This window comes from Heteronotia binoei, chromosome 1, assembly GCF_032191835.1.
Source record: "Heteronotia binoei isolate CCM8104 ecotype False Entrance Well chromosome 1, APGP_CSIRO_Hbin_v1, whole genome shotgun sequence".
Classification (NCBI taxonomy): Eukaryota; Metazoa; Chordata; class Lepidosauria; order Squamata; family Gekkonidae; genus Heteronotia; species Heteronotia binoei.
The window spans coordinates 250,264,336-250,275,462 of NC_083223.1; the positions used below are offsets into that span (position 1 = coordinate 250,264,336).

The 11,127-nt window shown below is 45.8% G+C and overlaps 1 protein-coding gene and 1 non-coding gene across 2 annotated transcripts; one reads left to right on the plus strand and one right to left on the minus strand.

The window, feature by feature from the left end:
* Positions 1-5,898: 5,898 nt before the first annotated feature.
* TRNAS-GCU (transfer RNA serine (anticodon GCU)) lies at positions 5,899-5,980 on the minus strand. Its single transcript has one exon. It is a non-coding gene; the product is annotated as a tRNA-Ser (tRNA).
* Positions 5,981-6,456: 476 nt separating this feature from the next.
* On the plus strand, positions 6,457-10,913 carry B4GAT1 (beta-1,4-glucuronyltransferase 1). The gene is made up of 2 exons (XM_060252128.1): positions 6,457-7,673; positions 8,235-10,913. Exons 1-2 carry the CDS (start codon positions 6,615-6,617, stop codon positions 8,424-8,426), a joined length of 1,251 nt encoding a protein of 416 aa, XP_060108111.1. The 5' UTR covers positions 6,457-6,614; the 3' UTR covers positions 8,427-10,913.
* The last annotated feature ends 214 nt before the right edge of the window (positions 10,914-11,127 follow it).

The following is an 11,127-nucleotide window of genomic DNA, read 5'->3' on the forward strand; positions in this document are numbered from 1 at the left end:
GTGGATCATCATCTCCTGGCAGGAATGCCATTCGTACGAACGCCGCCCTCTGTGATTGTCACGACCAATGCTTCCAAGTGGGGAGGGGGAGCCCACTTGGGAACACTGACAGTTCAGGGACAATGGACCGATTATGAGAGGTCCCTTCATATCAATTGTCTAGAACTTCTGGCAGTCCACAGAGCCCTGAGATCCTTTCTTCCGTCTCTTCGCAACCACCACATTCAGGTCACCTTTGACAATGTAGCCACCGTCTTCTACATCAATCGGCAGGGAGGCACAGCTTCTATTCGACTATGCAAACGAGCCCTATCCTTATGACACTGAAGTATCGCCCACGGCATTTTCCTGACAGCAGTGCATCTACCAGGAGTCCAAAACGTCCAAGCAGACACACTGAGTCACCATCTAATCAACGACCACGAATGGCCCTTCACGCAGTGTTCCAGATCTTCGGAACTCCAACAGTAGATGTATTTGCATCTCCAGACAATGCACAGTGCCCTCGCTTTTACACTCGGGGCCCTCCATCTCCATTGTTGGCGGGGGACGCCTTCCTCCAGCAATGGTCAGGGACACTACACTACCTATTCCCACCAATCCCTCTCATCACGAGGGTATTACAAAAGATAAGGTTAGATCAGACCAACTGCATCCTGATTACACCATGGTGGCCTCGTCAACCTTAGTTCACCACTCTTCTCCTATCAGACAACACATTCCTTCGACTTCCTCAAGCTCAGGATTTCACAGCAAGAAGGCAAGGTTTTACACCACAACTCGGCACTTCTACGACTGACTGCCTAGAAAATCGATTTCTGAATTTCCCTCCGGACGTTCGGCATGTCTTATTTAACGCCAAAAAACCTGCTACCAGGAAATCTTTTTCCTTGAAATGGAAATGTTTTTCAGCGTATGCTGTTCTTCATAACTTCAAACCTGAGCTCTCCACCATCACGCAGATCTTAACCTACACCTTATCTCTTTCTAACTCAGGACTTTCGTACTCTTCTCTAAAAGTCCACAGCGGCTATCTCTGCATTTCATCCACATATTGAAGGCTGCACTGTTTTCTCCCACTATGCTACTAAAGCTTTCCTGAAAGGAATCCTCCACCTTCATCCTCCAACCCGCCAGATTCATCCCACCTGGAGCTTGTCACTTGTACTGAGTCAGTTAATGAAGCCACCCTTTGAACCCATGGCATCCATTCCTTTACATCTCTTGTCATGGAAGACAGCTTTACTGGTTGCACTTACTTCTGGCAGGAGAGCTAGCAACATCTGCGCATTCAGAGCAGACCCGCCATACACCATTTTTCATCATGACAGAATCATTTTACCTGCTTTTTTCCAACGCCCTACCGATGCAGGTCAACGAACTTTACATAACCTGGACGTACGTAGGGCCCTTGCCTTTCACATCCGAAAGGACACGTCAGTTCTGAAAGGACACTAGACTCTTTGTAGCATACGCAACCCACAATCGAGGCACTAAAATCTCAACGCAGAGATTTTCCAAATGGATTGTGGCTGCTATTACATTATGCTATAGACTGGCAAAACAGCCTATACCTGAACATTTACGAGCCTACTTTACTAGAGCCGTTGCAACCTCAACAGCCTTCTGTAGGGGTGTTTCGATGGAAGACATCTGTGTCACTGCGGTCTGGTTGTCTCCATCTACATTCGCCTCGCACTACGCCTTAGACGTCCTTGCCTGGCGTGAGACGTCCTTCGGACAGCTGTACTACGATCCATCTTCAACTGATGTCCCCAGTCATCTACACTGTAAGTACAGTATTGCTTCTTATATGCATAACTAATCTTGTCCTTTGGGTACAGATCCAGCACCTGGCTCCGGACAGAATAGCTTGCCAGTCACCCATGTGTGGGACTGCACAGAGACCACGAAGAAGATAAACAGGTTTCTTACCTGTAACTGGTGATCTTCGAGTGGTCATCTGTGCAGTCACACACACCCGCCCATCCTTCCCCGCTGCTGGTTTCTGGTTCCTGAAGAAAAAAATTTCCGTCTATGCGGCGGCAGGAAGAAACTGGGTGGGTGACGCACCTCCCTCTCGTCTGGGCATGCGCGATGGATGCCTCCTCCCTGGGACGAGAGGAAGTGTGCGCCAAAATTAACACTCAAAGATTGCTTTGAATTCTCCAAGGTCGGGTTCGATCCTGGCGGATAACCCATGTGTGGGACTGCACAGATGACCACTCAAAGATCATCGGTTACAGGTAAGAAACCTGTTTTTCCCTGGAGCCACTTGCCTTATTTAAGAAGGAAGACTGCCTATGAAGATCTCAAAATCAGTATGTTGAAGTTTGGCCTGATGTTTCATTTGGAAGCCACTTCCAGTCTTTTTATGTTGACTGCAGCAGTTCCTTAATAAGGCACTGGCTGTAGTCTGGAATGGTTGAAATTTCCGCACACAATATCTTCTATGGTAGGGGAACCTGATATAAATGACCCATAAGCAAGTGTGATACAACTAGAGATGTAAAGTTTCCATAAATGTTGAAGGCATGGGAAGGGAAAGTGTTTTTTCTCTTTTAAAATGGAATTTAAAAGTTATACAAGCAAAATTGTTCTCAAGCAAAATTGCAAATATACTAAATGCTTAGCCCATATACCTTAATGTCTGCTGTATGAAACGTAGAAAAAATAAGAGTTAAACAGGAAAAACAAGCTGTGTCATAAAATACGTTATTTGGTCAGGAAAAAAATCACACAAAGTGTCAATAATATCTGCACAGCTAGATGCTCTCTTCCTTCTACTGGTTGTTCAGTTCTCAAAGTCAGAGTTTTCCTTTGGGGACTTGGTGCAATTTCTGCCCCTCTCCTCCCCCACTCCTTCTGATCTCCCCCCCCCCTCCAGCAAAATAGGGCAATAGGATATTTGATAGGCAATCTGTGGGTATATATGTCACAGTGGCTTGAGGGAGAGGTGAAAAGGTCAACCCCAAGAGAACAATCAGTTCAAAAGGCCACAGAAGCAATAAAAGCCATGCATGCTGCCCACGTATCCTAGGTACAGAAATGCAACTTGTATTTAAGAGCTGTATACCTCTGTCCACCTTGTCCTTAAGCATTTTACTCATTCTAAAAGATGAATAAGAGGGGGGGGGGTTTCAGCACTCCTCCAAATTTCCATTTTTTTCCATTGGAAAAATGGGGGGAAAGGCCTCAGGAAAAACGGGAGAAACTTTCCTCCTTGAAATTTCCTGTGGCCCCCTCCCCCATCTTTAAGTCCTTTAACACAGAGGGACACATGCTGGCACACCAATAGTGCGAGAGGTTTGGTTGAAGACACTACTTGGGCAGCCATAAAATAATATGGGATCTAAAAACATCTTCAAGCTCTTAAGAAATGCTTCCCTTCTTAGCATACTCTATGTTCAGCTGGGGGAGGAGATATTTGTAAAGTTGAATGGACACTTTCTCCCTGTTCCACTAAAGTGGGGTGCGAGTCAGATCTGTGGTCTAAGTTGGCATCCAGATCTGGACTTCCATGGCAGATGTCTCAGAAAGTAAAGCACGGCATAATGACATCTCTCCTCAGTGTCGTACACAAGATCTGGTGGTAGTGAGTTATTCTGTATTTATATGGAACTTTCCCACTTCTGGTGTCCTTTTTTACAAATGAATGTCCTTTTGGAGGCGAAAACTCTGGAAATAACTGTGTAGTTTTTTCCTGATCACTGTTGAGACGGCTATGCAGAAGTGCAGGAACATGTACTGTAGAATAGCACCAACACCCTGAAAATGACATCTACGCTACAAATGTAGATTCAGATATCAGCTTCCTGTTGAGTCCTGGGTGGTATCTCTATTGTCAGCAGATTTGGATTCAGAAATTATTTGACAATAGCGATTTCCTTAAAATGCTGTTAAAATAACTATTATCCTACTGACCTTATGAAAAATTGTATAGGTCCACTGTTGTATTTTATCCAATGTGTTATGAGACACATATATTTTATTGTTTTGTATTTTGCCTTTTGACTGTTCTGGCTTATTTATAACACTGATTTTGTTTCTTTGCCCTGTTGTGATGTATTGATTATATGCTCAAGACCTCTGGTCATATGAGCTTAATAAAGAAGAGGAGGAGATTTGATTTATACCCCACCCTTCACTAGCCAAAGGAGTCTCAGAGCACTTTACACTCTTCCTTTCCCTTCCCCTCCTCTTCCCTGTGAGGTTGGTGGAGCTGAAAGAGCTCTCCTATAACTGCACTTGAGCAGAACAGCTCTGAGAGCTTGTAGCTGACCCAAGGTCACATCAGCAGGTGCATGTGAAGGAGTGGGAAATCAAACCTGGTTTTCCCAGATAAGAGTCTACACACTTAACCACTGCACCAAACTGGAAATGGCTACAAATGTTATGCAGATATATTTCATAACAGTAAAGCTTTTCCAGGGGAGGTGGATGGCATTGCTAACAATGGATTTGTTCTGCCATCAAGTGACAGCTGACTTACAGCAACACAATAGGGTTTTCTTTGTAGCAATCCTGGTATTCCTTGGAGGTCTCCCATCCAAATACTAGCCAGGGCTGGCCCTGCTTAGCTTCTACAATGTGACAAGATCAAGCTAGCTTGGGCTAATAAGGTTGTGGCTAACACCCAGGCAAAGGAAAACCAATTCCCAGGATTCTGTGGGAGAAAATAAGCAGTACTGTTGAGGGGGAAATGAAGTAATCGGTTTTCACAGATACCACCTACTTTATAGGGCTGTTGTGCTTTGATGTAATTTGAGCAAACTAAAAGCAATATGATTATTATACACAATTTAAAAACTCAAGTATAAGAATTAAAATGAGATAAATCGATTCCCATGTGTTTTTTAACTAGCCTGGAGACTGCCATGGGTTGCTATTTTTCAAGACTCACCTGGAGACTGTTTTCTGTTGGAATAGAATTCAATTTATTTCTTCCTTATTTAAAGTCTATGTAAGTAAAAGATGAACTTGTACTGGCTTTTTTCCTTCTGACACATCCACAGATCAAGCCTTTCATGAAACTGACAGTACCTTATTTATATCTATTTATATAAATCAATCAGGGCTTTTTTTTTTTAAGCAGGAATGCAGTCCTGGCTGGGTTGGGGTCAGGGTATGTGTGTGTGTGGCCTAATGTGCAAATGTTCCTGATGGGCTTTTTCTACCCCCCCCCCCCAAAAGCTCTGTAAATAATATAAAAATCTTCATGATAAAGAGAAATACAATCCCCCCACTCCCACCGGTCATTTTAAAAAAATAGTTCCTGTGGGAAGTATGTTTGCTTCCCGGCCGCCCCGCCCCTCTGGGCTCCAGAACTAGCTCAATGTTTCCTGAATTGTTCAGGAGGTTGGACTAGATGACCCTGTAATTCCCTTCCAACTCTATGGTTCTATGAGGTTTAGGGACCGTTCTGTGACCTGCCTTTGAGGCCCACTGGAGAGCCAGTTTGATGTAGTGGTGGTTAAGTGTGCTGACTCTTATCTGGGAGAACCAGGTTTGATTCCCCCACTTGCAGCTGCCGGAATGGCCTTGGGTCAGCCATAGCTCTTGCAGAAGTTGTTCTTGAAAGGGCAGCTGCTATGAGAGCTCTCAACCTCACCTACCTCACAGGGTGTATGTTGTGGGGAGAGAAGATATAGGCGATTGTAAACCGCTCTTAACTGATTCAGAGAGAAGGGCGGGATATAAATCTGCAGTCTTCTTCCCTTCCTTGGAAGCCTTTCCCCAGGTTTTTCAGCTGGGACTTTGTGTCGGCTTTCTTCAGCTCTCCCAAAGTGGTGACTTCCTCTTAAAGTTCAACAGAATACTAGGGAGGGAGCCTTCCTTCTTGTTTTCTCTTCCCTCTACGGAAAATGTAATCTGGCTTCCTATTACTCAAAAGGGGTGCGACGAGGATGGGATTCGAACCCACGCGTGCAGAGCACAATGGATTAGCAGTCCATCGCCTTAACCACTCGGCCACCTCGTCTCTCAGGCTTGTACTCCTCCTACTACCTGGTCTATAGCTATCTCCCTGTTGGTAGGAAAATTCTTGTTTGGAATTATCTTTCTTCTTGCATTATCGCTTTCCTACGACTTCCAATTTTCCGGCATGCAGTTGTGTCCCGCTCTTCCCCTCCCCATGTTTTCTACACGGCCAAAAAATACAAACCCTCAAAATAAAAACAAGGGGGAGGGAGGAAGCGGGGGAGGCAACCTCAGCACCTAAAACCCGTTTGCTTCGCGCAACGGAGTGGGGGTTGTATGTACTGAAAAGCTACAGAAGGGGGGTGGGGACGCAACGAAAAGCGGGGGGGGGGCTTGCAATCGTCTTCCCCCTTTGCAATGAATCTTCCTCGTGAGTAGATGGCGCTAGAGAAAGACTCCCCCCTCCTGAGCAGATCGTGTACTGAAACTGGCAGATTTTCATAAGAAGGAAAAGGAGACGAACAGCTGCTCACCGACGCGCTAACCTGTTTTGCAAGGTTCTTTCCAAGGTAGATTTCATGTAGCTTTGCAGACTTTTCAGAGTGCAGCTTTGCAAAGGAAATGAAGGCAAGGAGCCACAGCTGATGGGGCAGGTTTGAGACTTCTCCAACACACACTGTTTATCCCCTTTGCCCATGCAGTGCTCATGCTTCCAGGTGCTGGTGGCAGCGCTGGCCCTCGTGGCTGGCTTGCAGCTGCTGTATTTGGCCCTGTTGTCAGGTCTGCATGGACAGGATCAACGGTCCCACTATGCTGAGCTTTTCCAAGGGCGCCGGTCCCTGCCCAGTGATGGGCACAAGGAGAGGCTAAAGCAAGTGTTGGCCAGCGGTGGCAGCCTGGATGCCAGTAGACAGTACCGCATCTACCAGGACATGTTACATGGCACTTGGGATGGCGAGCAGAGGCAGGATGTGGTGCTGGTCACGCACACCAGCCTCAGCAACTTGCATCACACTCAGCAACTGGTGGAACGCTGGAGAGGCCCACTCTCCGTGGCCCTTTTCGCTCCAGGTTCTGCCGAAGTCCGCCTTGCCACCTTGATGGTCTATGCGCTAGCAGCTCTATGTGCGCCCATTCGCCAGCTAGTTCGCCTCCATCTGGTGTGCCACGCTGATCAAGTGGCTGCCTTCCCAGAGCTGGAGGATCATGACGAATTTGCCAGGCTCCAAGCCTGTGGAGATGTCTTCGCCAAGCTAGCACGAGTAGGGGCCGGGCAGCGTAATTATGCCATGGATGTTTTTAACGCTTCCTATCCCAATAACTTGCTCCGCAATGTGGCACGGAGGGTGGTCGGTGGGCACTGGATGCTGGTGGTGGATGTGGACATGGTGCCTAGCGAGGGGCTACGGGAGGCCTTTTTGGCACTACCTAGAATAACTGATGAGGGGACACCAGGGGTTCTCGTTGTGCCTGCTTTTGAGATCCGCCACACTCGCCGCATCCCTGGAACAAAAACAGAACTGCTGCAGCTGTACCAAGTGGGTGAGATCCGGCCTTTCTATGAAGAACTGTGCCCCAGATGCCAGGCACCCACCAACTATTCCCATTGGCTGAATCTTCCAGTGGGTGGCCCCCTACATGTGGCCTATGAAGTGGAGTGGACAGACCCATGGGAACCCTTCTATATTGGCACTAGTTCTGTGCCCCACTATGATGAACGCTTCAAGCAGTATGGCTTCAATCGCATCAGTCAGGTATCTAGTCTGTTGGTCATCTTGGTGAAGGGGCCAAATTTAGTTTGGGGGTTGGGATGGTGGAGAAGCTTAATTTTGGTCAGGCTGTGTGTGTGGGGGGGGGAGAATCCTTATACAAACAGCCCTGCAGTGTGCTGCTTAAGGTTTTTAGAGAGTGTGTGGGTTATTCTTGCACAGGGGTGGCCAAACTGTGGCTCGGGAACCACATGTGGCTCTTTCACACATATTGTGTGGCTCTTGAAGCTCCCATCGGCCAGCTTGGAGAAGGCATTTCTGTCTTTAAATAAGTTCTCCAAGCCAGCTGGTAGCTTGGAGAATGTATTTAAAATTAAAGTTGCTTTCTTTCCACCTCTCCTTCCCTACTCCCCCTATCTCTTTGCCTTCCTTCCTGTGTTGCAGCTCTCAAACATCTGCCATTTATGTCTTGTGGCTCTCATACATCTGACATTTATTTTCTGTGGCTCCTATGTTAAGCAAGTTTGGCCACCCCTGTTCTTGCATGTTCTTTGTTAGGGAAGAACCTCTGAACTCTGCTGCTGTTATATTGTCTTTTTCCACCAGGCTTGTGAGCTCCATATAGCTGGCTACCGCTTCTTGGTTCTCAGCAATGCATTTCTGGTGCACAAGGGCTTCAAGGTGGCCAGTGAGTTCCATGCGCAAAAGGATGCTGAGAACCAGCGCAACAAGGTGCTCTTTCGACAATTCAAGCAGGAACTCAAGATAAGATATCCCACCTCACCAAGGCGGTGCTGACTCTGGGTCAACTAATGGGGGACTGTGTGGAGTCTCTTTTGGACTGGGCGAGGGAGTCAAGCACTGCACACCAGCTCGACAGAAATGTCCAACTCAGGATGCTGATGCTACTGTCAGTATTTGTGTAGAGAACTACTTCTGTGCCAGTTGGAGGGAGGAGGCATACCTGCCAGCTTGTCTACTTTCTCCAGTGATGTTTGTTGCTGCTAGAATATTATCAGTGCTTTATTTGGGGAGTTTGTGTCTGCATACATACGCACACTCTAATGCTTCCATGCATAAGGACCTTGGTTTCTGTCAGGTATGAGAATTCCCCAGCTGATGTTTTGTAGGACCTGTTTACAGATAATTCACATGGACTTTGCATTACCAAGGTAAATCAACATTGAAATCTGACAGTCCAGTCTTATGTACTTACTCCAGTCTAAACCTATTGAAAGCAATCAGACTTGACATTAACTCTGCATAAGATTGTACAGAGAGTTAATCCCAGACAAGGCTAAGGTATTGAATCATCTCATCTGGGATGAATATACAGCTTTTTCTGTTGGCTGGTCACTGTTTTACACAGAGAAACACATTTATTTGTGAAATAGCAAACAAATGATTCTGGCTAATTTCCTTAGGATAACAAACCTTGGGAAAGAAATCTGAGCTAACAATCTCTGGAACTTGATTGTGAGAACAAACATCAGACTTCATACTTTCCACTCACTGGCTTTTACAAATGTTTGGTGCTTCTTTTCTGTCAGTCTATTTTTCCCTGGTTGACCTCTATAAAAGGCACATTTCTTCCTGTGGAATGAGGGCTGATGTTTTATGGTGCTTAAGAGGTGGGGGTGGGCCACAGGGATCTGGGTCAAAGTGCTGGAACGTGGTGGGGTGACTTGAAGAGAAGAAACTGAAACACAATTCAAGATTATTGATTTTTGTCCCTGACTTTATTTTTCAAGTTGATAGCTTCTTTTTCTACATAATGGATATAAATACACTAATGTACTTCCTGGGGATGAAAGTGGGGAGGGAATAATATATTTCCACTAAAAACTGCAGTTTGCAAATTAAATTGAATAATTTGGATTTAAAGTGCTTTATTCTTGTCAACTTTATGCCAATTATTAGAGCAGAAGTAGTTAGGGCTAGCAGCAGTGAGGATGTACACTGTTGGCAGACCTAGCTCTTGACAAAGCTAATCCATTTTCTAGAATTTGGGAAAATATACATTAAGGGTATTTCCACACCTCTGTGGTGGAAAACACCATCTACAAAACAACACTGAAGCAGTTTATAACTTTTTTCATTCCTTCCAAATCGCAATGTAGAAGAGATTCAACCTGTGGCTCAAAACCTGCAGCAACAGCCTTACAGCTCTCAACCACAATGGCATCATAGAGCTGGGAGGGACCTCCAGGGTCATCTAGTCTAATCCCCTGCATAATACAGAAAGTTCACAAATACCCCCCACCCCCACACACAGTGACACCTGCTCCATACCCAGAATATGACAAAAAACCCTTCCAGGATCCCTGGCAAAACTGGCCTGGGGAAAAATTGCTGCCTGACCCCAAAGTGGCAAACAGCATTTCTCTGGGTATTTAAGAAAGGGCCAGGAGAACTAAACACTGATGTAACCCTTCCTCCCTCCTTCTCATGATCTGCCTAAATTAACAGAATCAGCAGTGCTATCAAATGGCAATCTAGCCTCTGTTTAAAAACCTCCAAAGAAAGCCAGTTTGGTGTAGTAGTTAAGTGCATGGGTAGACTCTTATCTGGGAGAACTGAGTTTGATTCCCCACTTCTGCACTTGCAGCTGCTGGAATGGCCTTGGGTCAGCCATAGCTCTCGCAGAGTTGTCCTGAAAGGGCAACTTCTGTGAGAGCTCTCTCAGCCCCACCTACCTCACTCACTATGTTTGTTTGTGGGGAGAAGGGTAAAGGAGATTTGGAGTGGACGGCGGGATACAAATCCAATGTCTCCTTCAAAGAAGCAGAGCTCACCATCTCCTGAGGAAGCCTGTTCTACTAAGAAATTATTTGAACTGTCAGGAAGTTATTCCTAATGTTTAGCCAAAAACTCTTAATTTCAGCCCACTGGTTCTGGTCAGCCCTTCTGGGACAACAGAAAACACATCCAGGGTGTGATTGTGTTGCCTACCTTATCTGGTGGGCTTTGGGTGGGTAGTTTCAGGCAGGATGCAGCACTGATATACTGAAACACTGCCATTGGAAATAATAGCTTCACAAATGATGGAGTAAACATTAAGAGGATACTGCCAGTCTCCATGGCAACAACAGCCTTTTTGTGAGATGGGAGTTTTCAGGCATCTTGACGGTTTTCTAATGTTCGTAATTAGTCCTTGTAGCCTTCTCCTTTATTTCAGCTAAGGCTTTGGAACTCTTGTGAGGTTTTACCTCTGACTTTTCTTACGTTGCGTCTTCTGTATGATAGAAAATATGCACAAATTGAAATAAATGAACATACACCTGTGAATGGCGGCGGGATTGTTCTTTCCGTCCATGTCCTTTTATTTACTACAGCAATTCCTCTACAACATGTTTTGACAGCTTTGTATTTATACAAGCCTTGTTGGTATCTTGTCGCCATGGAAACTCTTGCCCACCCCTTACTTCCTGTTTCCCACAATGCCGCTCGCGGAGAACATAGAGTTTCATCAAAGCAAACCAGGCCGAGTAAGTTTAGA

Bases quoted from the DNA above. Each gene is read 5' to 3' on its own strand.
- B4GAT1 (XM_060252128.1), top strand. From the start codon at position 6,615: ATGCAGTGCTCATGCTTCCAGGTGCTGGTGGCAGCGCTGGCCCTCGTG. The intron at 7,674-8,234 runs GTATCTAGTCTG...TTTTTCCACCAG, and splicing joins GCTTCAATCGCATCAGTCAG to GCTTGTGAGCTCCATATAGC.